Source organism: Bos javanicus, chromosome 7 (assembly GCF_032452875.1).
Source record: "Bos javanicus breed banteng chromosome 7, ARS-OSU_banteng_1.0, whole genome shotgun sequence".
Classification (NCBI taxonomy): domain Eukaryota; kingdom Metazoa; phylum Chordata; class Mammalia; order Artiodactyla; family Bovidae; genus Bos; species Bos javanicus.
In genome coordinates this window covers 33,867,493-33,892,045 of record NC_083874.1, presented here as the reverse complement: position 1 = coordinate 33,892,045, position 24,553 = coordinate 33,867,493, and the positions used below count along the sequence as shown (strand labels likewise).

Below are 24,553 nucleotides of genomic sequence, written 5' to 3'. Positions count from 1 at the left end.
TCCAACTCTCACATCCATACATGACCACAGGAAAAACCATAGCCTTGACTAGACGAACCTTTGTTGGCAAAGTAATGTCTCTGCTTTTGAATATGCTATCTAGGTTGGTCATAACTTTCCTTCCATAGTGATTTACAATCTGTCCATGGGATTTCCCAGGCAAAAATACTGGAGTGGTTTGCCATTTCCTCCTTCAGGGAATCTTTCTGACCCAGGGCTTGAACCTGAGTCCTGCATTGCAGGCACAGTCTTTACCATCTGAGCTACCAGGGAAGTTGAGTTACACTCCGTTTACAGTTATTATGAAATATTGACTATATTCCCTATGTTGTCTCCTTGTCACTTATTTTATATTTTTCACTACATTTAAAAAAATTTATGGTGGAGTGTGGTTGATTTTTGTGTTAGCTTCAGCTGTACAGCAAAGCAATTCAGTTATTCATATACATGTCCCTATTTTTTTTTCAGATTCTTTTCCCATCTAGGTTATTACAGAATATTGAGTTGAATTCCTTGTGTTATACCCTATGTCCTTGTTAACCACCTGTTTTATATATAGTAGTGTGTATGTCAAGCCCCCATTTGTTTATTTAACTTATATTCAGAGTACATCATGTGAAATGCCAGGCTGGATGAAGCACAAACTGGAATCAAGATTGCAGGGAGAAAGATCAATGAGCTCAGATATGCAGATGACACCACCCTTATGACAGAAAGTGAGGAGGAACTAAAGAGCCTCATAATGAAAGTGAAAGAGGTGAGTGAAAAAATTGGCTTAAAATTCAACATTAAAAAAATTAAGATCATGGTATCCAGTCAGTCCCATAACTTCATGGCAAATAGATGGGGAAAAAATGGAAACAGTGACAGACTTTATTTTCTTGGTCTCCAAAATCACTGCAAATGATGACTTCAGTCATGAAATTAAAAGACGCTTGCTCCTTGGAAGAAAAGCTCTGACAAACCTAGACAGCATATTAAAAAGCAGAGACATTACTTTGCCAACAAAGGTCCATCTAGTCAAGGCTATGGTTTTTTCCAGTGGTCATGTATGAATATGAGAGTTGAACCATAAAGAAAGCTGAGTGCCAAAGAATTAATGCTTTTGAACTGTGGTGTTGGAGAAGACTCTTGAGAGTCTCTTGAACAGCAAGGAGATCAAACCAGTCAATCCTAAGGGAAATCAGTCCTGAATATTCATTGGAAGGATTGATGCTGAAGCTAGACCTCCAATACTTTGGCTACCTGATGCAAAGAACTGACTCAATGGAAAAGACCCTTATGCTGGGAAAGATTGAAGGCAGGAGGAGAAGGGGACGACAGAGAATGAGATGGTTGGATGGCATCACCGACTCGATGGACATGAGTTTAAGCGAGCTCTGGGAGTTGGTGAAGGAGAGGGAGGCCTGGTATGCTGCAGTCCATGGGGTCGCAAAGAATAGGACATGACTGAGTGACTGAATTGACTAATGTCAACCCCAATCTCCTAATTTCTCTCTCCTCCACCTTTCTTCTTTAGTAACCATACGTTTGTAGAATGGTAATCCCACCTCCAGCATCTCAGCATTGTGCCCGTGCTTTAGTAGAATACAGCACTACCAATTGACTCTGTTCTTCTTTCAGGAAATTTTACTGCCTTCATTTCTTAGGCCAGAACTGTGTCCTGTAACTATAGCAAACACAAAGGAGGTGGGGAAATGTTTTTTGTTTTAGCTCAATGTATTATGGTCCCAACAAAACTGAATTCTGCTACTGAGAAAGAAGAAAAGAATAGGTATTTGAGTGGTCCCCAGTCTTCTTGGCACCAGGCTCTGGTTTTGTGGAAGACAGTTTTTCTACAGACTGGGGTTCGGGGATAGCTTTGGGATAATTCAAGTGCATTGCATTTATTGTGCACTTCATTTCTATTATTAAGTCAGCTTCATCTCAATCATCAGGCATTAGATCCTGGAGGTTGGGAACACCAGCTGTAAGCAACAAGTAGTTTTTGCCCCACCTTACCTGGAGAATTCCATGGACAGAGGAGCCTGGCAGGCTACAGTCCTTGGGGTTGCAAAGAGTTGGACATGACTGAGCAACTATCACTTACTCACTTATTTTCATTTCTGGAAAACCTTTTTTTAAAAAAAATTGAAACAGTTGATGTATGTAATTATATTAGTTTAGGTTACTACCTAGTAATTTGACACTGTATATATTATAAAATGATCACCATGATAACTCTAATAACCATCTGTCCATGTATAAACTTGTTAAAATATTACTAATCATATTCCTTATGCTGTTATATTCCCATGGTTTATTTATCATATAACTTGGAGGTTTGTATTTCTTATCTTCTACATCTGCTTCACGTTCCCTCCCCACCCCTGCCTTCTGGCAACCACCTGTTTTCTGTATGTATGATTCTGTTTTCATTTCGTGTTTATTTGCTTTTGTTTTTTAAATTCCACATGTAAATGAGATCATGTAGTATTTGTCTTTCTCTAACTTACTTCACTTAGGATAATACCATTTAGGTCCATCCATGCTGTTGCAAATGATAAGATTTGATATTTTTTATCAAATATTCTGAGGAATATTCCATTGTACTTTTGTCATATCCCACATCTTTATCCATTTGTCTGTGTACAGACACTTAGGTGTCTTTTGCATCTTGGCTGTTTAAATAGTGCTGTAATAAGCATTGGAACACATATATCTTTTCAAATTAGTGTTTTGTTTTCTTTGGATATTACTCAGAAGTAGAATTGCTGGAATGTATGGTAGTTCTGTTTTTAATTTCTTTAGGAACCTCCATACTCTTGTCCATAGTCCCACCAATGATGTGTGAGGATTCCCTTTCATATACTTCTTGTTACATGTTTATTGGTTGTCTTTTTTGATGGTAGTCATTCTGACGGGCGTGAGCTGGTATTGCATTGTCATTTTGATTTGCATTTTCCTAATGAAAAGCAGTGTTCAACATCTTTTCATTTGTTTGCTGGCCATCTGTGTGCCTTCTTTGGGAAAATGTCTGTTCAGATCCTCTGCCCATTTTTTGATTGGGTTGTTTGTTTTTTGATGTTGAATTGCATTTGTTCTTTGTATAATATATTTTGAATATTAACCCCTTGTCAGATATATTGTTCTCAAATATATTCTCCTCTCAGATTTTTTTTCTACCTTGAAAAGGAGAGGGAGCCAGAGCAGACAGAATAAGCCTTATCTCTCCTTTCAAACAACACTTAAAAGGGAAATAACCCATTTGCTAGGTAGCATATAACAAGTTCTTTAAGAATTTGCCTTAGCAAGTTACTTTTGAACAAAATGTGGAAAATGAGATTGAGAACTATTTTGAACAACCATCTCAGTGTTTATAACAAAGTCTTAATTTGTCATATTCTTTTTGGAGAAAGCTGTCTTTTCTAATGATGTCACCATTATTTAAAGCACTTTTGAGTTCTGGTCTTACTGATTTTGGAACCACTTCATAAGTTATACAGAAAGTTTGTATCATTCCTTGACAGGGAGATTCCAGTTGATCAAAATACCATTTACCGTATTTTCCTGATCTGGCTCTAAATGTCTGTCTATTCTCCAAATCTACTTATAATATGATGAAAATTTGTCATCACTGAGTCTGTGTCATAAACTAAAGGAAATTTTAAGAGCTGTTCAAAAATATTTTGAGTAAAGGCAGTATTGTTGGAGTAAAGTCATAGACTCCTGAGGTGTCTAGTTGGAAAAGGTGCATATACCCTTTATTTTGTCAGATATTGAATCACCTACTCTAAGAACAGTTTAAAAACATATTCAGATAATCTTCTCTATTCAAATCTAAGAATTTTTTAATTAAAATTTTTTATTGAATGAAAAATTCTATAAATTCTACAATGCTTTACAGTTTTCAGAAGTTTCACACACACAATTTCATATAATCCCATAATATGATAACCCCATTTTTAATCCCCTATGCCTATAAGTAATGCCCCCTCCCTCCTCTCTCCCCACTGGCAACCACCAGTGTATTCTCAGTTTCTGCTAGTCTGTCTCCTTTTTGTTTTTATTCACTGGTTTGTTGAATGTTTTAAATTCCACACATGAATGTGGAAACTTTTACTTAACTTTGTCCCATTAATATTTCTCATTTTTTAATGAAACACCTAATATCCTATAAAACATTAGTTTGGGAGATATGCCATTTTTAGAATTTGATGAAATTAGGAAATTTTATACGGTTAAACATGCCCATTCCCAGCTCTTAAAAATATCCCAAAGAGTAAAGCAGTTATCCTCCAATTAAAAATAAATGTAAATAAAATGTAAATATGAATAAACTTTATAAATAAAATGTAAATAAAATTCCAAAGAAGTTAAGTTAATTCTAATACTAGACATCAGAATCTGGCAAGGATGGAATGAAAGAACTTGGCAAGATGTTATGCAATAGTAATTACAAGATTTTTTTCCATGCTAAGCACAGATCATTTTCAGAAGAGGCTGAGAAGTATTGGTTTTGAATTTCAATAAAAATTAAAGAAAATGTAATTAAAGTATACTCAAAATTTATTTTGAATAATGTCTCTAGGGATATTATATAAATGTAGTATTTGATCCATTGCTTCAAGATAATGTTTATTGCTGCTGTGAAAAGAGAGGAATTTACCATAATAATATCAGTGTCATTTTACATTGAATACAGCTAATATCAAATTGGCTATTACCAGAGTCAGATGAGCATCCCAGGAGCAGATGTAATGGAAACTTAAAGAAATGAAGGTAGCTAGCCCTGCTGCTGGACTTTCTGTACAGTGTCATGCTCCTTGGAATCCCCCCTGTCCTGCCACTTCCCCTCTCCCCCACAAACCCCACCATGCCCTGTCTGTGTGGATTGATATATTGTCCAAAGCTTAACTTTTATCATGGATACCACCTCCTCTGTGAAGTCTTTTCTGATCTTCTCCAGTGGCCTGTTCTGTCTCTCTGCCTCTAGACCCACAGCACTGGGGAGTTAATGCATTTGTCTTATGGCATTTCATTCTGCATTGGTTGTGGTATATGTGATCTTGTCAAGACCCTTTCATGCAACCCACATGCCACCTTGAAATCCTTGTTTGCATCTCTTGTATTTACCCAACACATAGCTAGTGTCCAAGTTTTATGAATTGAATTGTGGAAAAAAAAAATCCCCCGAAATACCCAGCTACTTCCTGTAAGTACTCTCATACTGAGAGAAACTGGTAAAAACAAAATGGGCACCTGAGGACAGTCCCCTCAATGTTTGGTGTTGGTATTAGCATTAATGGTCTTTCCAGGACACCAGTATGTACCTAAGGAGGAACTTAAAGTCTATTATTTCATCATTGTGTCTCTAAGGGACAATGCTAATTTAACCAGGAGGAGAAGGGGATGACAGAGGATGAGATGGTTGGATGGCATCACTGACTCGACGGACATGGGTTTGGGTGAACTCCGGGAGTTGGTGATGGACAGGGAGGCCTGGCATGCTGTGGTTCATGGGGTCACAAAGAGTCGGACACGACTGAGCAATTGAACTGAACTGAATTTAACCAGGAGAGTATTTCTCAGTATTTCTAATGCATGGGCTGTTTTTTTTTAGTGTGTTATTATCTTAAGTTATGTAAATTATTGGCAACTGTCTGGATTAAATAAATAAACAAAAACAAAGGATGCTATGAAAAGGTCCATTACCTCTTGACTTTGAGCAATTGCCTAATTACCTCAAGTTCAAAGCTTATCCATGGAATTCCTTGTAATAATGACTTACATTTGTCTAGTGATGGGAGATTTACAAGGTGCTTTCATCTGTGGCATTCATTCAATCAATCAACTTGTCAATTAAATTAGTCCTTCAACAGACATTTCTTTACAGCCTATTACATACCAAACATTGGCAAGCATGGTCTGAGGAATCCTAAAGTAAATAAGACAAAAGTGCTGCCTTTGTAAAAGTCTTCAGTCCGGTGAGGGTTGACAAATACAAGCAAGCAGATGACTGAAACGCTGTGATTGAAGCTTGTAAACACCTTAGTGGGGGCAAAGGTGGGGATTGGGCGTTTCTCACTAAAGTGAAGTGAAAGTCGCAATCATGTCTGACTCTTTGCAACCCCATGGACTATACAGTCCATGAAATTTTCTAGTCCAGAATACTGGAGTGGGTAGCCTTTTCCCTTCTCCAGGGGATCGTCCCAACTCAGGGATCAAACCCAGGTCTCCCACATTGCAGGCGAATTGTTTACCAGCTGAACCGCAAGGGAAGCCAAAGAATACTGGAGTGGGTAGCCTACCCCTTCTCCAGCAGATCTTCCTGACCCAGGAATCAAACTAGGATCTCCTGCATTGTAGGTGGATTCTTTGCCCACTGAACTATTGGGGAAGCTCCTAGGGGAAGTGGACAGGAGAGCATCCATAGCAGAGGGGTCACTGAGTGAAGTCTTATGTGATTCTTACTAGTGAGAACCTGGCTTAGGTGTGAAGCATCTTCTCTGAGGTGACCCTGTTCTTAAGACTTGAGAAGTGACTTGTCCCACTGCACAGCATAGCTCTCCTGTACCCCATGTGATTTCTGGGGTGTGACTCTCCTGTTCTAGTAGTGATGAGAAAGGGAAGGTAAAGTCGGAGAGCCTGAAAATGAGGATTAAGTTTATGCAAAATGATCTTGGTTCCCAGAGTAACAAGAAAAATAGCTTGATTGAAAATGTTATTCATCCATAAAGAAAAGAGAGAAAGCCAAACCCAAAGGCAGGGTTTAGAGCTGGAAACAATGGCTTTGCTAAGATTTACAAGCCTCTGGGATTTCTCAGTTGCATAGGGTATAAAGGAAAGTTATTTGAAAAATATTCAAATTATTTGGACATTATTTTCCCTAGGCAATATGGAAACTCACTTTTTGGTCGTTGGGTCTCTATTAACATAAAACTGTGGAGGAAATGAGGTTTAAAAGGATGACCTACTTCTTCTGCTGTCACCACCCACAGACTCCAGTTTAATTTCTGTTCACTAGAGGGCCCTAGTGTTTTTTCATGGGACGGATGCTTCTCTCTGGTCACACTTTTGGTGTGTGCGGCCACATTCCACTAGGTTGGTGGCACACTGATTGGTGAGGTGCCTTAAGAAGGCACCCACAGTCATTTAAGATAACCTGGCAAGAACAACTTAGTATTGGCACATATTTTTTTTTTCTCTCTAAAAGGAAGCTTAATATTGGATGTTAGAATGTAACATCATACAAAGATTTCTAATATGAGCTAAGACTGCCTGGATAGTATGATGGAAGGGGATTTGGTCTTTTTCTTTGCCTTCGTACTTCATGTCATCACCTACGCATTAGGAGCTGGAGTGATGCATTTTATAAACTATTAAATTGTAAATCACAGTTAGGAAAGCAGGTATTTTAACATATCTGAAAACAAAGTTCCATTATTCCAATGGGCTAGGTAACCCCATATTTTTACAGTGAGTTACAGATTAGAAAATGTTTCAGATATTCTCTTTTGGCCCTCACAGGAACTCCAAAGGGAGGCATTTGAAATCTGTTTAGCGGCAAGAATTTTTTTTTTTTAACTCATGAGGAAACTGAGACCCATATAGGTTAAGGCTAGGCTCTAGCTGAGGCTTTTTTGGGGGGTATCTTCTGGACTAATGTTGCTTAGTTCTGTCAAAAGATAAACTGAAAGTGAAAGTTGCTCAGTTGTGTCCTACTCTTTGCCACCCCATAGCCTGGCCTACCAGGCTCCTCTGTCCTTGGAATTCTCCAGGCAAGAATACTGGTGTGGGTTGCCATTTCCTTCTCCAGAGGATCTTCTCTAGCTAGGGATCGAGCCCACGTCTCCTGCATTGCAGGTAGATTCTTTACTGTCTAAGCCACCAGGGAAAAATAAATTGAGGCATATTCAAATTTTGAGTTTATTTTAGCAAATTCAATTCGAATCAGGCCAAATGGGAAGTGGTTAGGATGCTCCACATACAGGAGCCAGGAGAAAGACTTTATAGAGAAGATGCAAGGGAAGCAAAGGAAGGGAATTATCTGAGTGGCTGAAGCAGTTGCATTGTTTGGAAAAGCTGAGTTGGTTATTTATGATTGGTCGTCGTTAGGTTTCACTTTCTTAACCTTGAGACATTACAGCCTTAGGTTTTGGTTACTTTATGTAGGGTGCTAATGTGTTAGTCTAATGGTCTCCTTGTTTTAATTGATTTAACTGTTCTTTATATTGCTTCTTTGCAGGGAAATTCTCTCGTGGACACGCACTGTGCCTTTAGCCCTGACCTGCTATTTCTCAAACCTGTGGGATTAGTTGCAAAGGAGCCCGAGTGAGAAAATGGATGATTCTGTACCAGCCTGTCTCACTTATAAGAAAAGTAATACAAGTCATACACCCCTGTGGTATGGTAGTTTGAATTACTTTAATATACAACGAGCAGCACATAATTAAATTCTAAGAATCAAGAATTATATTTCTTGTACTGGGAACTCCTGCATCAGGAGAGCATTCATCTGGATGAATAAAGCCCACTAGGGATGCTCATTACAACACTGTGTGCAGATTAAATTGTGGAGAGATAACAGAAAGAGGTGATGTTACCAGTGTCAGCCCATTTTCTCAGGCCATGCTAGCCTGGAGTTTTAAAAGGGGTTATATCAATGGCAATAACCAGTATTTTAAACTTTTTATCTCTTTGGCTATTACAAACCTCCTCACCCACCCCCAGCGAAGTCCCAGGGGTTTTCTCCTCCTTGTGCCCCAGTTCTTTCCACCTCCTGTGGGTTCCATGATGTGTTTCCTTCCTCCTCTGCTTCAGCCGCCATGTTGGCAGGCTGGCTGCCTTTGGGGGGGCACAGATTTTTCTCTCAGTTGGCAGCCTCCCCTGGTACAATTCTTGCCTCCGCCTCTGAATTCTTTCTTGGAGTTGTAAATGTGAGCCAGGCAGAGGCTGGACATGCAGTCTTCTCCCTTTTGGATCTCAAAGCAGGGCAGGATTGTTAGTACTCCTTGTCTTCATTTTTAGATGGACAACCCTCTTGTTTTAGTCCATGAGGTTAGGTAGGGCATGGACAACTGGGAAACATCAAAACTATATTAAGACTGTCATCTTGTCCTCCCCTTGGTTCCTTATGAAAATACTTACTAGTATTTTCTAGCAGACTAATATCTGTTAGCTGCCAGAGAGGCCCAGAATCTCAGCACAAAATAGAGCTAGACGCAATCTTAGGGGACCCCAAATACCAATATTTGTGTTCAACTAGGGGCTGATTCTTTCCTTTCTATTTTCTGTGCTTTCTTGTATTCTTGGCTTGTTTTTTGGTTAATTGGGGGAGGGGGAACAACCTAGCTATAGAAGTGAAAGTTGCTTTCAAAGGCAAAATGCCTTAGGTCAGATCTGTTTCCCTGGTTGAAGGGAAGGAAACATAGGAAACCCATTGAAATCCAGTTAGTATTTCCAATCAGAAGGGGAATATTCTACCTCCCTCCATGGTAGGTAGCTCTCCATTTGAGCGAACCAAATCAGCTGGAAAGGATTCTCAGTCCTAGGGCTAAGGAGTAAGGCATCTGGAACTCAGTGAGGCTGTACCTTTAAAACAAAACAAATCTAAACTGGAACATTAAATCAGTAAAAATTAACCATGGGAGACAGAGCTTGCTGGATTTGGATTTGTGGGTGGCAAGTATCTGGGTGTAGAGCCCCTGTTTCACTGTCCAGAGTGTGGTGAATAGTCTCTGCTCTGAGCTGGGGTTTTGTTGCAGAGCCATCCTTTCTGTTTACATCCCCAGCATCTTCCTAAACCATTCTGAGCCCACTTTTCCTTATTCTCACTTTATTAAAGCCTCCAAGAGGCTCAGCTGCTGCTGCTGCTGCTAAGACGCTTCAGTCGTGTCCGACTCTGTGCGACCCCATAGACGGCAGCCCACCAGGCTCCCCGTCCCTGGGATTCTCCAGGCAAGAACACTGGAGTGGGTTGCCATTTCCTTCTCCAATGCATGAAAGTGAAAAGTGAAAGTGAAGTTGCTCAGTCGTGTCCGACTCTTAGCAACCTCACGGACTGCAGCCTACCAGGCTCCTCCGTCCATGGGATTTTCCAAGCAAGAGTACTGGAGTGGGGTGCCATTGACTTTTCAGCAGAGAGACTCAGAGGTCACCTGAAAAATCTGAACTCTGTTTATAGGAAGGTGTTTCTTAACCAAGACTACACTTAAAAGGCAGTATGATGTGGGGAAAAGAGGGTCATCAGGGTATCAGGAGACCTGGAATTTTCATTTCTGTTAACTGTGCACCTGACCAGGGAAGCTCCCTTCTCTGCCTCTTGTCCCTGCTTTCCTCCTCTACCTCTATCGGTCTGTTTCCTCTGTAAACAGGTTTGATCTATGTGATCCCTCCTTCTCGCAAGTTCTGAGTGTACAATTTTGAAAGGTTCCTCCCACCCAAGCAGTTTCTTCATGTCCCAAGGAAGTGTTTTTAGTTATGAGAGATATTTTCGTGTGCATGTATTGAGCACATTTGTAGCAAGTACAAATGACCATTCAAAGTGTTCTTTCCACATGTCATGTAATCCTTAATGTTAATGATGATAACAAACAATTACATAGCACTTGCTCTGTGCCAGACTCTGTTCTAAACAGTTTCTATACATTTGCCCATTTAAATCCTCATCACAAAGTGTGTGCAGTTGATACTATTATGATCTTCATTTTGCAGGTGACCACTGAATCTTAAAGGAGAAACAAACATAGGGCCCAAGGGCCTTGGGCTGATCTCTATATTCATAAACCAGGACAGGACAATCATCTTCTCTTGATCATTGAGGAGGCTGGGGTTCTAACAGACTAAAGTACGCTGCCCACAGTCACAGAGCAAGTAAGTAGCACACTTGGAAATAAAACCTGCATCTAACTCGTTCCAGAGCCCACGTTCTTTCCATTTTGCTGCTTGGCCTCCCAGGGGCATCTTTTGCTTTGTCATAAACCGCAGAGCTGAGCATGGCACTTTTAATGATGGAAAAGTTTGCCAAATGAAAAGCAGATTAGTGAGATATTTGGGATGCTTTGCAGTAAATAAATCTCTTTCAGAATTCTCATCTTCTCCCACTCACATTGCTCAAGCCATAACAGTAACAATTACCTCAGCCTGCTTGAGGCCGTGTGGGAGTGAACTCTCTTAATTTTATTGCTCAGGGAAGGCATTGGGGACCCACAAACCTTTCCCTGAGCTGCCTGAGCCATAGGTCAGAAATTGGATATATCAGAGATTGGCTTTCCCCATCAGAGCCTCCTCTGGCCCCTCCTGTTTTAGCTGTGTCTTGAAGCACCATTACTTGAGGAAAGAAATAGAGCTAAAAGTTGGGCCAACATTAAGAGTATTAGAAATGTCAGTGCCAACCTGTTTTCCTGAATAGATGAGACCTTGAGCCTCATTTGAACACAATTGCCTGAGACTTGAGGAGAGTCTCTTTCTCTCTCTCTCTCTCTCTATACATATATACACACATATATGTAATAGGTAATCTCAGCTACTCTATGAGAATTTAAAAATATCCCTTTGAAACTGAGAGGCCAGAACAGAAATGTAATTATTTCTGTATGATATACAACTGAATTCGAAGCCAAATGCTCACATTTATATTCAAGAGGAATGTGTGTACTCAGGCTGGGTGTTGAGGGTTTGAGGGATGTGAAGACAAGCAAGTCCCTGGCCCCTTCTCTAAGAGCTTGGAATCTATTAAGGGAAGTGGAGCGCAAACTGGAATAATCTGTGCTGCGTGGGGAAACTTAACATTTACTGCCCATCCTCCACAGGCCAGGCATTGTGTCAAGCACTTTATAGAAGAACATGGCAAGATGGGAGTATTATCCCCCTTTCTAGGGGAGGAAAGCAAGGCTTAGGATAAGCTGTCCTGGGTCAGCATTGTAAATATGGCTGGGCTTCAGAATTAGGTGGTTCAGATGACAGACTCTCTCCTATGTTGTACTAATAATATTAATTACATGGGGTTCACTTAATGGTTTAATGGTATTAGATATCCTTTATGAGGTTTAAAGATTTATGAAATAGCTCACCAAGGTGCATCATGTTTTGAGATGACAATTTTTGACCTGGGGTATTTTGAGGAATCTTGGGCAAATCAAATAACTTTCAGCTTCCTCAAAGGAATGTATAAAACAGAAAACTTTACCCATTTCTCATGCTTTTATGTTTATTGGATGAGGCTTATGGATGGATGGTCTTTGGGTGGGGGAACGGAAGAGGTCTAGATAACCTATAGAGCTACAATGTCAAAGTGAAAGTCACTCAATTGTGCCTAATAACTCTTTTCGACCCCATGGACTATAGCCCACCAGGCTCCTCTGTCTGTGGAATTCTCCAGACAAGAATACTGGAGTGGGTAACTGCTCCCTTCTCCAGGGGATCTTCCCAACCCAGGGATCGAACCCAGGTCTCCCACATTGCAAGTGGATTCTTTACCATCTGAACCACCAGAGAAGCCCATTTTGTTGTTATTCACTCCATTGTGTCCGACTCTTTGTGACCCCATGGACTGTAGCCCGCCAGGCTCCTCTGTCCATGGGATTTTCCAGGCAAGAATACTGGAGTGGGTTGCCATTTCCTTCTCCAGAAGCCCATTACTTGGTAAGAAATAATGGTTTTAAATTTTGACTTCATTACTTTATAGTGGCTGCATCAGCTCAGTAAAAGTTAACAGAGTTTTTTTTTGTTTTGTTTTGTTATTGTTTTTTCTTCTTAAAAAATGTTTATGTGGCTGTGCCACAGGTCTAAGCTGCAGCATGCATAATCTAGTTCCCTGACCAGAGATCCAACCCAGGCCCCTTGCACTGGGACCATGGAATCTTAGCCACTGGACCACCAGGGAAGTCCCCAGAGTTAGAAGTTTGATGTGGCTACCAAAAAGCCAGTCTTAACAGAAGTCTCTGTGATGGGTAAGGTAAGAACCCCACTCTACTTTGCCTTGGTCAGACCTTGGTTGGAATACTGTGTTTAGTTCTGTCAAATGAGCATGCATGCTAAGTCACTTGAGTCTTGTCCTACTCTTTATGACCCCATGGACTGTAGGCCACCAGGCTCCGTCTGTCCATGGGATTCTCCAGGCAAGAATACTGGAGTGGGTTTCAGGGATCAAACCTACGTCTCTTCCATCTCCTTCATTGGCAAGCATGTTCTTTACCAGTGGGGCCACCTGGGAAGCCCTCTGAGCAATGTGTATTAAGACCAATATAAAGCAACTAAGACATATTCAGGAGAAAGTTTGGATCTCAATGAGGAAATGAAGTCTGGATGTTTGAGGGAATAGGGCTGTACTGCTGAAGAAAAGGCTTGAAGGTCTAAGATAACAGTCTTTGAATATTAGAGGGACTGCCTTAGAGGAATGTAGTTTTTTTTTTTTTGTCCGTGGAAAAAAAGATGCAACTGGAAGCAATAGCCTCTGGAGAAGTAGATTTGTCTTTGCAAGGGAGAATTTTTTCTGTTATATTTGCCTGAATATGTAAGTTTTTTTTAACGAAGTGGTGGATTCCCCGTCGCTGAAGATCCTGGAACATGTGCCCAGTAATTACTTGGTGGAGCCATGGCAGAGGAAATTCAAAGGTATCATGGGTTGGATTTCACAAATATCAGAGTCCTTCCCAACCCTAAGCATCTCAGCACCAATGGACTGAGCACCTTCCAGGCTTCGGCTTCACTTTTGTCACCAGGGTTGGAATATGTTTTGGGGGATGGATAGATGGATGGGTGGCCAGGAATATGAAGAATCTATAATAGCAAAGCAGTACTTGGTTCCCTGTAATTGGGTCTGCCATTTTAAAATTTTGCCTTTTCTATATACTAATTTGCTTGCCTTAAACTGTGGGCACCTGAAGGCCTTTGCTGCAACTATTCAATTTGTGATCCTCAACATAGCACCCCATCCCATGCAATTGGGTTCTTATAAATGTTATTTGACAATGATTTTATCAGGTATCAAGTATTGTAGGGATCTAATAGTAGGAAACTCTAACTTTGCTGTATGTACAAACTCTGCGTTTGTAAAACTTGTGACTGTGTGCTCTCCCTGGGGAAAGACACAGCCTGAATTCTTCCCCAAATTTCAATAAGATGGCAATTTCAGGACATCTAAGAGAGAGAACCAAAGTGATTCACACTTGAAATTAACCTTAAAAATTACCCAGATGCTATTTGTACTGTTCCCAGCTCTGTGTCAGGTAGGGATATTCAGCTGTTTTGAAACTCTAGCTCTTTTTACCCATTTAAGTACTGAAAGCAATTGACAGACATTTTTTGTTTTCAGTCTACAGATGAACTCTTGAAGTGTCAACAGTAAATATTCCAGCAAAAGGAGTAGCGGTTTGATCGACTTCATTGCTTTCTGCAGGTCAGACTCTGTGGGCTCATGGCAACATCTAATCTTCAGTGACCCGAACTGTCACACCTAGGAGTAAGTTACTAATTCTTTTCAGAGCTATAAACAGCAGGGAAATATGATTTATAGGCTAAGAGGCATTTTTAAGCATGGTATCCATGAATGTTTCATATTCCCTCCTTCATTATGGATACTTTGTCCATTCTTTGGAAGAGACTCTGATATCTTGGTCAGATTCTGTTAATCTCATTTACTTCCATGAATTGATGTCAAATGGATTAGATTCATGGAGGAGATTTTCAAAACTCTACCAAATGGATTTAGAGGAAGATGGAGCTCAATTCATATTAATCCTTTGGCCCAGAGGTTTTTCTGGGCACTAGTCATCATCTGAGTTTGCTTTCTAAGGCAGCTTCCTCTGCTTAAAGTTTATGCTGCTGCTAAGTCGCTTCAGTCGTGTCCAACTCTGTGCGATCCCATAGACAGCAGCCCACCAGGCTCCGCCGTCCCTGGGACTCTCCAGGCAAGAACACTGGAGTGGGTTGCCATTTCCTTCTCCAATGCATGAAAGTGAACAGTGAAAGTGAAGTCACTCAGTCGTGTCCCACTCTTAGCGACCCCATGGACTGCAGCCTACAGGGCTCCTCCATACATGGGATTTTCCAGGCAAGAGTACTGGAGTGGGGTTCATACATAGCAGCTGAGTCTCTGATGGGAAGACATCCTTTACAATTGTGGGTTTTACCCCAATCTCTGGGATTCTTTATAAATAAACTTAGAATGCTCTTCTTATCCCTAGTTATTTGAACTCTCTGAGTCTTAGCTCAGGTTACTGACAGTATTAATTTCCAGTGGATAAATATGTCTTACATCCTTAATACATTGTTTCACACTGGGGCACCATCTCAGAAAGATTTCACCTGTTGCAAATTTATGAGGATGTAGACTATTTCTGTTGGTACCTTTTCACCATCTCTCCAACATCTACCTCTATACCAGAGAGCATTTCTTTTTTTTTCCTCGTCACTATATTTTCAATAACATTTTAAAAATGGCCTAATTCTTAGCCTGTTTTTCCTTAGTCTTTGCTAAAACTGTGACTGACAGTGCTTTAGGTTAAGACACCACTTCTTATGAAATTATTTGTATTTTAATAAAAATCTTTGAAGGGTAAAATACCCAAAGTACTGACTGTCTATGGTTAAATTTTAGGCAGTGCAAAAATAGATTCAGATGGAGATGAAGGGGGTTGGGTGGGTTACACAGGACATGGGATGAACAAGTCTCCCACTTTTGTTCAAATGTATGAACATAACGGATGAACATCTTTCTTAGCATAAAGAGATGGCACTTCTGTGCTCATGTGGGAACAAATAAAAGAGGCTACTGGTCAGGACCTTGTTTGGCCTAGGGAGGAAGAAGATCCACTACTTTGGCAATTTATTTAAACATTTAATTTTTGTGGGGTAGGGGAGCAAATAGGGGAGCTCATACTTGAAGCTGAATCCAGCCTCTGCACCCTGAAAGTGAAAGTTTAGTCCAACTCTTTATGACTCCTTGGGCTGTAGCCCACCAGGCTCCTCTGTGCATGGGATTCTTCAGGCAAGAACACTGGAGTGGGTTGCCATTCCCTTCAGGGGATCTTCCAGACCCAAGGGTCAAACCCAGGTCTCCTGCATTGCAGGCAGATTCTTTACATTCTAAGCCACCAGGGAAGCCCAACTGACATTGAATTAAATCTGAGAGACAGAGTTTTGGATAAAGTAGAAAAGAGCAGCTTTATTGCTTTGCCAAGCAAAGGGGACCACAGTGAACTAATGCTCAAAACTGTGTGTCCCTGACTTGTAGGGTGAAGTGAGGAATTTTCTAGAAATGGCTCAAAGAGGGCATGATCAGCTTGTGGACATTCTTCTTATTGGTTGGGGGGTGAGGTAAGTGGGAGTGAACATCATCAAATTTCTGGTTCCATGTCTGGGGTTTACATGTTTGTGGCCAGCATACCCTTAAATTCTCCCACCTGGTAGAGATTTAAGTATCTGAAAAACAACTCAAAAATACTGTTGAATATATATATCCCTTGAGAGGGAACCAGGACCCTGCCCACGGCTACACTATTGTTTCTTTTAACTGTTCCTTGCTTGTCTCCTCAACCTCTCCCTTTCCTAATTATCAACTTTTTGAACCTGGAACATATTGGAACTCATAATCACATGCTAGTAAAGTAATGCTCAAAATTCTCTAAACCAGGTTTCAACAGCATGTGAACTGAAAAATTCCAGATGTTCAAGCTGGTTTTAGAAAAGGCAGAGGAACCAGAGGTCAAATTGCCAACATCCATTGGATCATAGAAAAAGCAAGAGATCCAGAAAAACATCTACTTCTGCTTCACTGACTATGCTAAAGCCTTTGACTGTGGGGATCACAGCAAACTATGGAAGATTCTTAAAGAGATAGGAATACCAGACCACCTTACCTGCCTCCTGAAATATCTGTATGCAGGTCAAGAAGCAACAGCTAGAACCAGACATGGAACAATGGACTGGTTCCAAATTGGAAAAGGAATATGTCAAGGCTGTATATTGTCACCTTGTTTATTTAACTTATATGCAGAGCATGCGAAGTGCCAGACTGGATGAAGCACAAGCTGGAATCAAGATTGCAGGGAGAAATATCAGTAATCTCAGATATGCAGATGATACCACCCTTATGGCAGAAAGCAAAGAAGAACTAAAGAGCCTCTTGATGAAAGTGAAAGAGTGAAACAATTGGCTTAAAACTCAGTATTCAAAAAAACAAAGATCACTGTATCTGGTCCCATCACTTCATGGCAAATGGATGGGGAAACAATGGAAACAGTGACAGACTTTATTTTGGGGGGCTCCAAAATCACTGCAGATGGTGACTGCAGCCATGAAATTAAAAGACACTTGCTCCTTGGAAGAAAAGCTATGACCAACCTAGACAGCATATTAAAAAGTAGAGACATTACCGACAAAAGTCCATCTAGTCAAAACTATGGTTTTTCCAGTAGACATGTATGATGGACCGTAAAGAGTTGGACCATAAAGAAAGCTGAGCGCTGAAAAATTGATGCTTTTGAGCTGTGGTTTGCAGAAAACTGTTGAGAGTTGCTTGGACAGCAAGGAGATCAAACCAGTCAATCCTAAAGGAAATCAGTCCTGAATATGCACTGGAAGGACTAATGCTGAAACTGAAGTTCCAATACTTTGGCCAGTTGATTCGAAGAACTGACTCACTGGAAAAGACCCTGATGCTGGGAAAATTGAAGGCAGGAAAGAAGGGGATGACAGAGGATGAGATGGTTGGATGGCATCACCGGCTTGAAAGACATGAGTTTGAGCAAGCTCCAGCAGTTGATGATGGACAGGGAATCCTAGTGTGCTGTGGTCCATGGGTCACAAAGAGTCGGACATGACTGAGTGACTGAACTAAACTGTTTGGAGCTCAGGGAAGGACATGGAAGCTGAATGAAGCCTATTTCCTGTAATCAAGACCAGAAAGACTTCTTTTGCCCAGGAGTCCCACAGGGTCCTGCTCTCTATCATACTCAGTGCAAGGAGCTGTGGAAAATTTGAATATAAGGAATCTTGGCCTCTACCTTCCAAGGGTTCACATCCTACGTTGTGAGGAAATCAGACACATCTATTATGAGTCTCCTCAAATAAAGAATATGAGAAGAATAATCACAGAGGTACAACTAACATGCTATGAAAATGTATGGTCCATTCTCACCAGGATGTTTGGAAGGGCTTCTTGTAGAAAGTGGGATTTTAGTTGAACTTAAAAACAAGTTGTACTTTGAAAACTTGCACTTTTGAAAGAAGTGACTTGAGCAAGGGACTATCCTTTGATTGAAGGCAGGAAGTTTGATGTAGCTGAGTGAAGGCTGGAAGGCAAATGTTATGTTTAGCTTGGAAAACTCAGTAGGGTTTTCAACCCTGCTGGGTGTTGAATGTTTGGTTGAATATTTTAGATTTTATTCTTCTCATATTGAGAAGCCATTTAAGATTTGAGCAGGGGAATAATATTCTCAAAGAAAATATCTATGACTAGGATGCACTGAAGGGAAGGGGAATGACATACTCATTTATCTACAATTTGGGTAAGAGAGGAAGATTGCCTCTAATTCATTAGATGTGCATTGTATCTGCAGGAGCAAAATAAGCAGCATATCTTAATGCATAAATCTTCCTCCCATGTACACGTCCTTTTTCATCACGGAGCAAGTATTTGGCAGCCAAGTCATCTTTAAAGTAATAAGAACAAAGCTATTTGGAATAGATGTTTCAGAACCATTTGTTACTTTGCGCAGACCTATGAGCAAATAGGGACGAGCTAAAGCATTTACCCTGTAATGCAGTTCTGCAGGGGCTGCCACACTATCATATATACTTTTATCTTGGCTAAACTCTAACTGTTGCCACCACTATTACTCAAAGAACTGAAGTGTCAACAAGGTAATCAGAAAGCAAAGTGGGAGTCAAGAGTTTTTCTGTCATTGTTTCTTAAAGTCTCAGGAAGATTGTTTCCTTTGTATTCCCTATATTCAGAATATAAAAGCCTCCCAGACATCTAATCTTTACCAGGTCAAACATTTCAAAAGACAGTGAGACTATTTTCCAGTTGCTTTTCAGTTTAAGGTAAGTGTTTTAGGGGCTTCCGAACTCTCCCTCTTGAATCTATTTATAAAAAAGAAACAAAACAAAGAATGAAGTAAATGCAATATTATCCCAACTACATTGTCCTGGTATAAAAATTCTAACAGAGCCTAGTGGAAAAAGGTTCTGAATCATGATCTAAGAGATCTGAGCTCTAGCTGTAATTTTGTGAATGCATAGCTTCACAAAAAGCTATGTCATGTCTTATATTTAATGGGGAGATATTAGAATTTTACTATATAGCTTCTGTGCTATTCAGTAGTATTGTTCACAATTATTTTTGCCTAATGAATCTGGAAAATGGAGAGACATACAATAAGATTGTGGTCCACAATTTTGGGTGGACGTGATGTGTGTTTCTTTGGGGCCAGAATTCACATTACCAATGTAAGGCTCCAAAATTCTTTCTCTCTACAAAGATGATTGAGAGAGAGAGCTTTGTCAGCCTGGGTCCAGGAATAAGGACTATGAGGATCAGAACTCCTAGCCAGCTCATAATGGACGTGCACAAGGAGTCAGAAATGAACCTTTGTTCTTTTAAACCACTGAGATTTGGGGGAATTACTTGTTACAATGAAATTATCAAGTTTATTCTGATGGATATGGTCTCCAAAGAATACAACTGGGGTGCATGTGGAAAGCCCCAGGGATACTGAAGGTCCTACTTTTTCTTAAGTTTTCTATAGATAAATGTCAGAGCTGCTTTGGGGGGAATTGTTTCCTATCAGTGAAAATACTGAAATATAGACTGTACAATCTCATGAAGGTGGTTGTGTGATATAATAAGGCATTGATGGTTTTCTATATTTTTGGCACAGAGCTCTGAAAACCTTTGGAATTTCTTAACTGCTGAGAGCAATGAAAGTGTCTTTTGTTACGTTAATGAGGTGACTTTTGGAAACCTTCTAAGGGTGGAGGCTGGTTGCTAGTGGAGCCAACCAAATGATTAGAGGGTTGAAACTTTCATTCTCACCCCTCTGGGGAGGTCAGAGAGGGCTGGAAGTTGAATGGTTCACCAAAAGCAAATGATTTAGTCAATCATGTTTATGTTATGAAGCCTCCATAATAACCCAAAAGAAGGGGTTTGGACTGCTTCTGAGCTGGTGAACATGTGGAGACTTGAGGAAAAGACATGCTCAGAGAGCAGGAAAGACTTGGATCCTTTTCCTATGCATCTCTTCCATCTGACTGTTCCTGAGTTTATATATATATGTATACATATATAACATTTTATATATATTTATAAAATTAATAATATGTAGTAAGTAAAATGTTTCTCTGAGTTCTGTGACTCCACTTTGTGTGAATGAATTAATCATGCTCAAAGCAACTGAAGCACAGGTGGCGACCTTGATTTGCTACTGGCATCTGAGAGTGTGTGCGTGTGTGCGCGCTCTTGTAGGACTGAGCCCTTAATCTGTGGAGTCTGATGCTGTCTTTGAGTAGGTAGTGTCAGAACTCAGGTGCATTTTTACAGCCCTCAGTATGCGGTCCTCACTTGGTGGTATGGGGAACCCCCTGACCCTCCGCACTGGACTTGGAACCATAGCTGACTCTGGAACACCGTGGGTTTGAATCCACCTATAGGTGGATTTTTTTCAGTAGATGCACATCTTTAGAGTCAACCAAACATAAATCAAGTTTCTAGCTGAGGTTGGTTGAATCTGTGGATGCGAAACTTGTAAATACGAAGGGATCAGCCTGACAGTATTTGAACTCGCTGGTCAATCTTAACTTCATTAAAAATGGGAAAATTTTTGTACTTTCTGTTGCAAAGCAATAGGATAGTACACAGCATCACTTACAAAATAAGCTTGTAGTAACGTGAAATTGCATCTAAATCTAATTAATTCTTCAGCTCTGACTCTTTATAAGGAAAATTAGGTAAAAGGGAGCATCTTAAATAACATCACAGGAATATAGTCAATAGACTTCTGTGGAAAATTCTACAGGATAAATTACTTAGTTTCTTTAATAAATCAGTGCCAAAAAAGGAGGGAGAGCTGTTGTAGACTAACAGACACATCAGCCAATTGCAACATGTGGACCTTGTTTAAATTTTGATTTCAATGGACCATGTATAAAAAAGACTTTTTAACCCAGTTGGAGGAAATTGAGTATGGCTTGGTTATTGTGCTAAAAAGAAACGATGATTAAGTTTTGGGGGTGAGATAATGATGTTGTTATGTTAGAAACAAGTTCTTATCTGTTGGAGATAAATACTATTACATTTAAGGAGAAATGACATAATGTCTGAGATTTGCATTAAAATAGAACACTTCCCCCACCCTCCCCAAACTCCTAAACTAAAATAAATGAGTAGAAAGCTAAGTGTGAGAGTGAGTGTTTGTGTGTGTGTGTATGCGCAGCAGAACAAGAACGGCGGAATATTAATAATTGTTGAAACTGAGTGATGAGTAAATGGCACTGCATTCCTACTATATCATTCTCTTTATTTTGTGTATGTTTAAAAATTCCTACCACAAAAAATAATTAAAAGAAAAAATCCTCCATGTCCCTTCTTTTCTTGGGATCCAGCAAGAAACAGGAAGATTAACTCTCATCAGCAAACCCTCACGAGGCTGCTGTTGTCCTCTCTACTCTCTTCGCTGCCGGACACTTTCAATCATTCTGGAATGCCCTTTCAAATGGGGGCCCGCCTCAGTCCCCAAGGTGTTTCTAATGAAAGCAGTGACTTCTGGGAGTCCACCCTATCCCTGGGTGCCAGCACTCCCACTGGATCCTGGCCAACACCTCGAAATGAGGTGTACCCTAATTCTAGAGTGGAGTCAGGAGGATCCAGATGGATTGCCACTTTTAACTGGTATAAATTACAGCCCGCAAGCAGAGGTGTGCAAGAAATAGTATGACACTTTTTTTTACAACTCCATTTAATTTGTATTTTAAGCCTTGATCCTGCTGGTGTCCTGTTTGGATTTCCATCCATCCCTATTTGGAAGTCATACAGGGCCAAGGTTTTGAGGGAGGGGACAGAAGCATGGTCATTGTTGACTGGAGCACACAGTGCAGTGAAGACATCCATCAGCTCGGACGTCTTGCCTCCTTTAGGTTTGGTGGCTCCTGTGCCATGTGGGCTTCCCTTGTGGCTCAGTGGTAAAGAATCCACCTGCCAATGCAGGAGATCCAGGTTCCATCTCTGGATCAGGAAGATCCCCTGGAAAAGGAATAGTAACCTGGTCCAGTATTCTTGCCTGGAAAATCCCATGGATGGGGAGCATGGCAGTCTGTAGTCCCTGGGGTCAAAAAGAGGCAGACACGACTGAGCAGCTGAGCAGGCATGTGCCAGGTGTGGGACAGATTGCCATGATTCTGCTTGTATGCACACTACAGCCATCTCCTTCCAGAATTTTTGCCCCACTACCCCTCCAACCACACTTGAGAGGCCTTTTCTCCTCCAGGATCCACAGGCATCCCTCTCTGACTTAATTAGCGCCTTTCAACACTCCAAGAGGGAAAAAAGACAGTATGTAATTTCAAAAACCTGCTTCTATTACATTTCTGTTCAAGTATCTTCTCTTTTCCGTGGTGTTTGGGATTTCAGAAATAAAAGCCAAGATCATCAGCATGCCATTGCTGCTACACCCTGCCCTGTTCTTCCACTGGCCAGCGAACACAGGCTCTGCTACCCACTTGAATGCAGAAGGGAAAGAGTGAAATAAAGGGAGAAAAGAAAAAAAAAATAAACAGGAACAGATTAACATCTCAAAATATCCTGCTACATTTGAAAGATGTGAGAGTTGGATTCATGTGTGATGTTCTACTGGGAAAAAGGAATTGTTCTTGAAAATGAAGTCTGTGCTGTTGCAGAGACAGCGTTGCCCCTAGGTCCACAGAATGCTCTGATGTCATCACTGAGGTCAGAGAATCCTGCTGTGGGCCTGGCGACCTTTGAACCTTAACAGCCCTGCGCTGTGGAGAGCACTGGGCAGTGCTGCTGCTTTAAGTGGTCTGAGTTCTTCAGCCACTTTGGAGACTCAACTGCTTTTACTTGATTTAATTATCAAGTCATTTCAGCGGGTCTCCGGAGAGCCAAGAAGGGCCAACCTGTAGTGAAGAGGAGGAGCTGGACGTGTGGCATCTTCTTCTAGGGGGTCTTCTAGTTGGGACCATGAAAAGGAGACAAAAGAGGAAACACCTGGAAAATGAAGAGTCCCAGGAGACTGCCGAGAAGGGAGGAGGTATGTGGGGGCAATTTGTCTGGGGCACGAGGGTTTCGGGGGTACTGAGAACCTGTTACATATGAAGCAGGGAGCAAGATACCATTACAGTCTTGGTGATGTTGCTGTATCCTTCTGCGGGGAGGTCCCTGCGGTGTGAGATGACACAGAAAGACCAGATGCCCCAGGCAGATGGGAGATCAGTCCTGCTGGTTTGAGGACTCCCCAGGGGCTGCAGGCCTAGGGCTTCGTGGCACTCGCAGAGGCTGTATCCTGCCTGCACAGACCTAGGCATGCAGCTTTTCTCAATCTTCAAGTTCTTTCTACTTCTCTTTGCTTTTTCCCTGGGGTCACGGGCTAGGGGACGTGAAGGATGCTGAGACAGACCCATGGGTTGCATGGCCCCTTTTACCAAAGAGGAAAGAGAAGCCTCCTGAGCTGAAGGCCTTGTTGAAAAGTATCTCAAGGAGTGGAATGCTCTTCAAAAGGAGGTTGTTCGTCTAGGGATGGTGTCCTATAGAAAACATGGAGGTTTTATTTATTCAACAGGAAGAATTTCCTGAAGGAGATCAAGGGAGAGGGGAAGGGCCTTCCAGAACCTGAGACCACAAGGGTGGGGGTGAGAAATGTTGTTAGAGTCCTGTGGGGAGCTCTGAGGGCCACGGCTACAGGGTGCCTGCGTGCATTAAGCGTAGGTGAGCAGTCACCCTGGGAGAGGGGGTGATCACGTGAGGAAGTGGGGCAGAATGGAGCCTACCCCAGAGTTCCAGCTGGAGGCCTAGGCCCCATATTAGAGCAGCACCTCCCACCGGGCCCAGGGCCCTGGCGACTGTAGGGTGGGACTTGGGAGCAGGCAGCAGCTGGGACAGGATGGGGAAAGCAATGACTACCCTGCCCCTTACACATCAGAATATTTCTGTGTGTGGTGGAGGAGAGAGAGTGGGAGAATGGGGTAGAGTGCTTACCAGATATAAAGTCTGCATGGTAAAATTCTTGTCACCCTGCTGGGACCTGGGTGACCCTCAGCGTGTGTAAGGGGTGTTTCACGACACAGTCACTCATATACTCATGTACACTGTGATATAGCAGAAATATCACACACTTCCACATATAAGCTCCTTACTAAACTACACATTGAAAATTGGGTGTTCTGTATTTTTGTTTGCTAACTCTGGCACCCACTGAAGTATTATGTACTGATTATATTTTTATATTATTTATATTTTTGTTTAGTGTCTGTCTTCCCCTACTAGAACGCTTAGCTTTACCAGAGACCAGAATAATGGAATAGTGCCAGATACATAGTGACTGCTCACTGAATCTTATTG

General features: G+C 41.3%; 1 protein-coding gene across 2 annotated transcripts in view; it reads left to right on the top strand.

Annotated features, from left to right (window-relative positions):
- The first annotated feature begins 411 nt into the window (after window positions 1-411).
- LOC133251032 (protein FAM170A-like) overlaps window positions 412-24,553 on the top strand; it is a 29,937-nt gene continuing 5,795 nt past the window's right edge. Inside the window, exons 1-6 of one of the 2 annotated variants that reach the window (XM_061422984.1) lie at window positions 412-757; window positions 8,228-8,386; window positions 10,696-12,624; window positions 12,766-12,937; window positions 14,297-14,443; window positions 16,616-23,246. In XM_061422984.1, the coding sequence (XP_061278968.1) occupies window positions 23,177-23,246 (70 nt within the window). In that variant the 5' untranslated portion in view covers window positions 412-757; window positions 8,228-8,386; window positions 10,696-12,624; ... (1 more) ...; window positions 14,297-14,443; window positions 16,616-23,176. The remainder of the gene's footprint in view (window positions 758-8,227; window positions 8,387-10,695; window positions 12,625-12,765; window positions 12,938-14,296; window positions 14,444-16,615; window positions 23,247-24,553) is intronic. The other variant, XM_061422985.1, reaches the window with a different exon arrangement.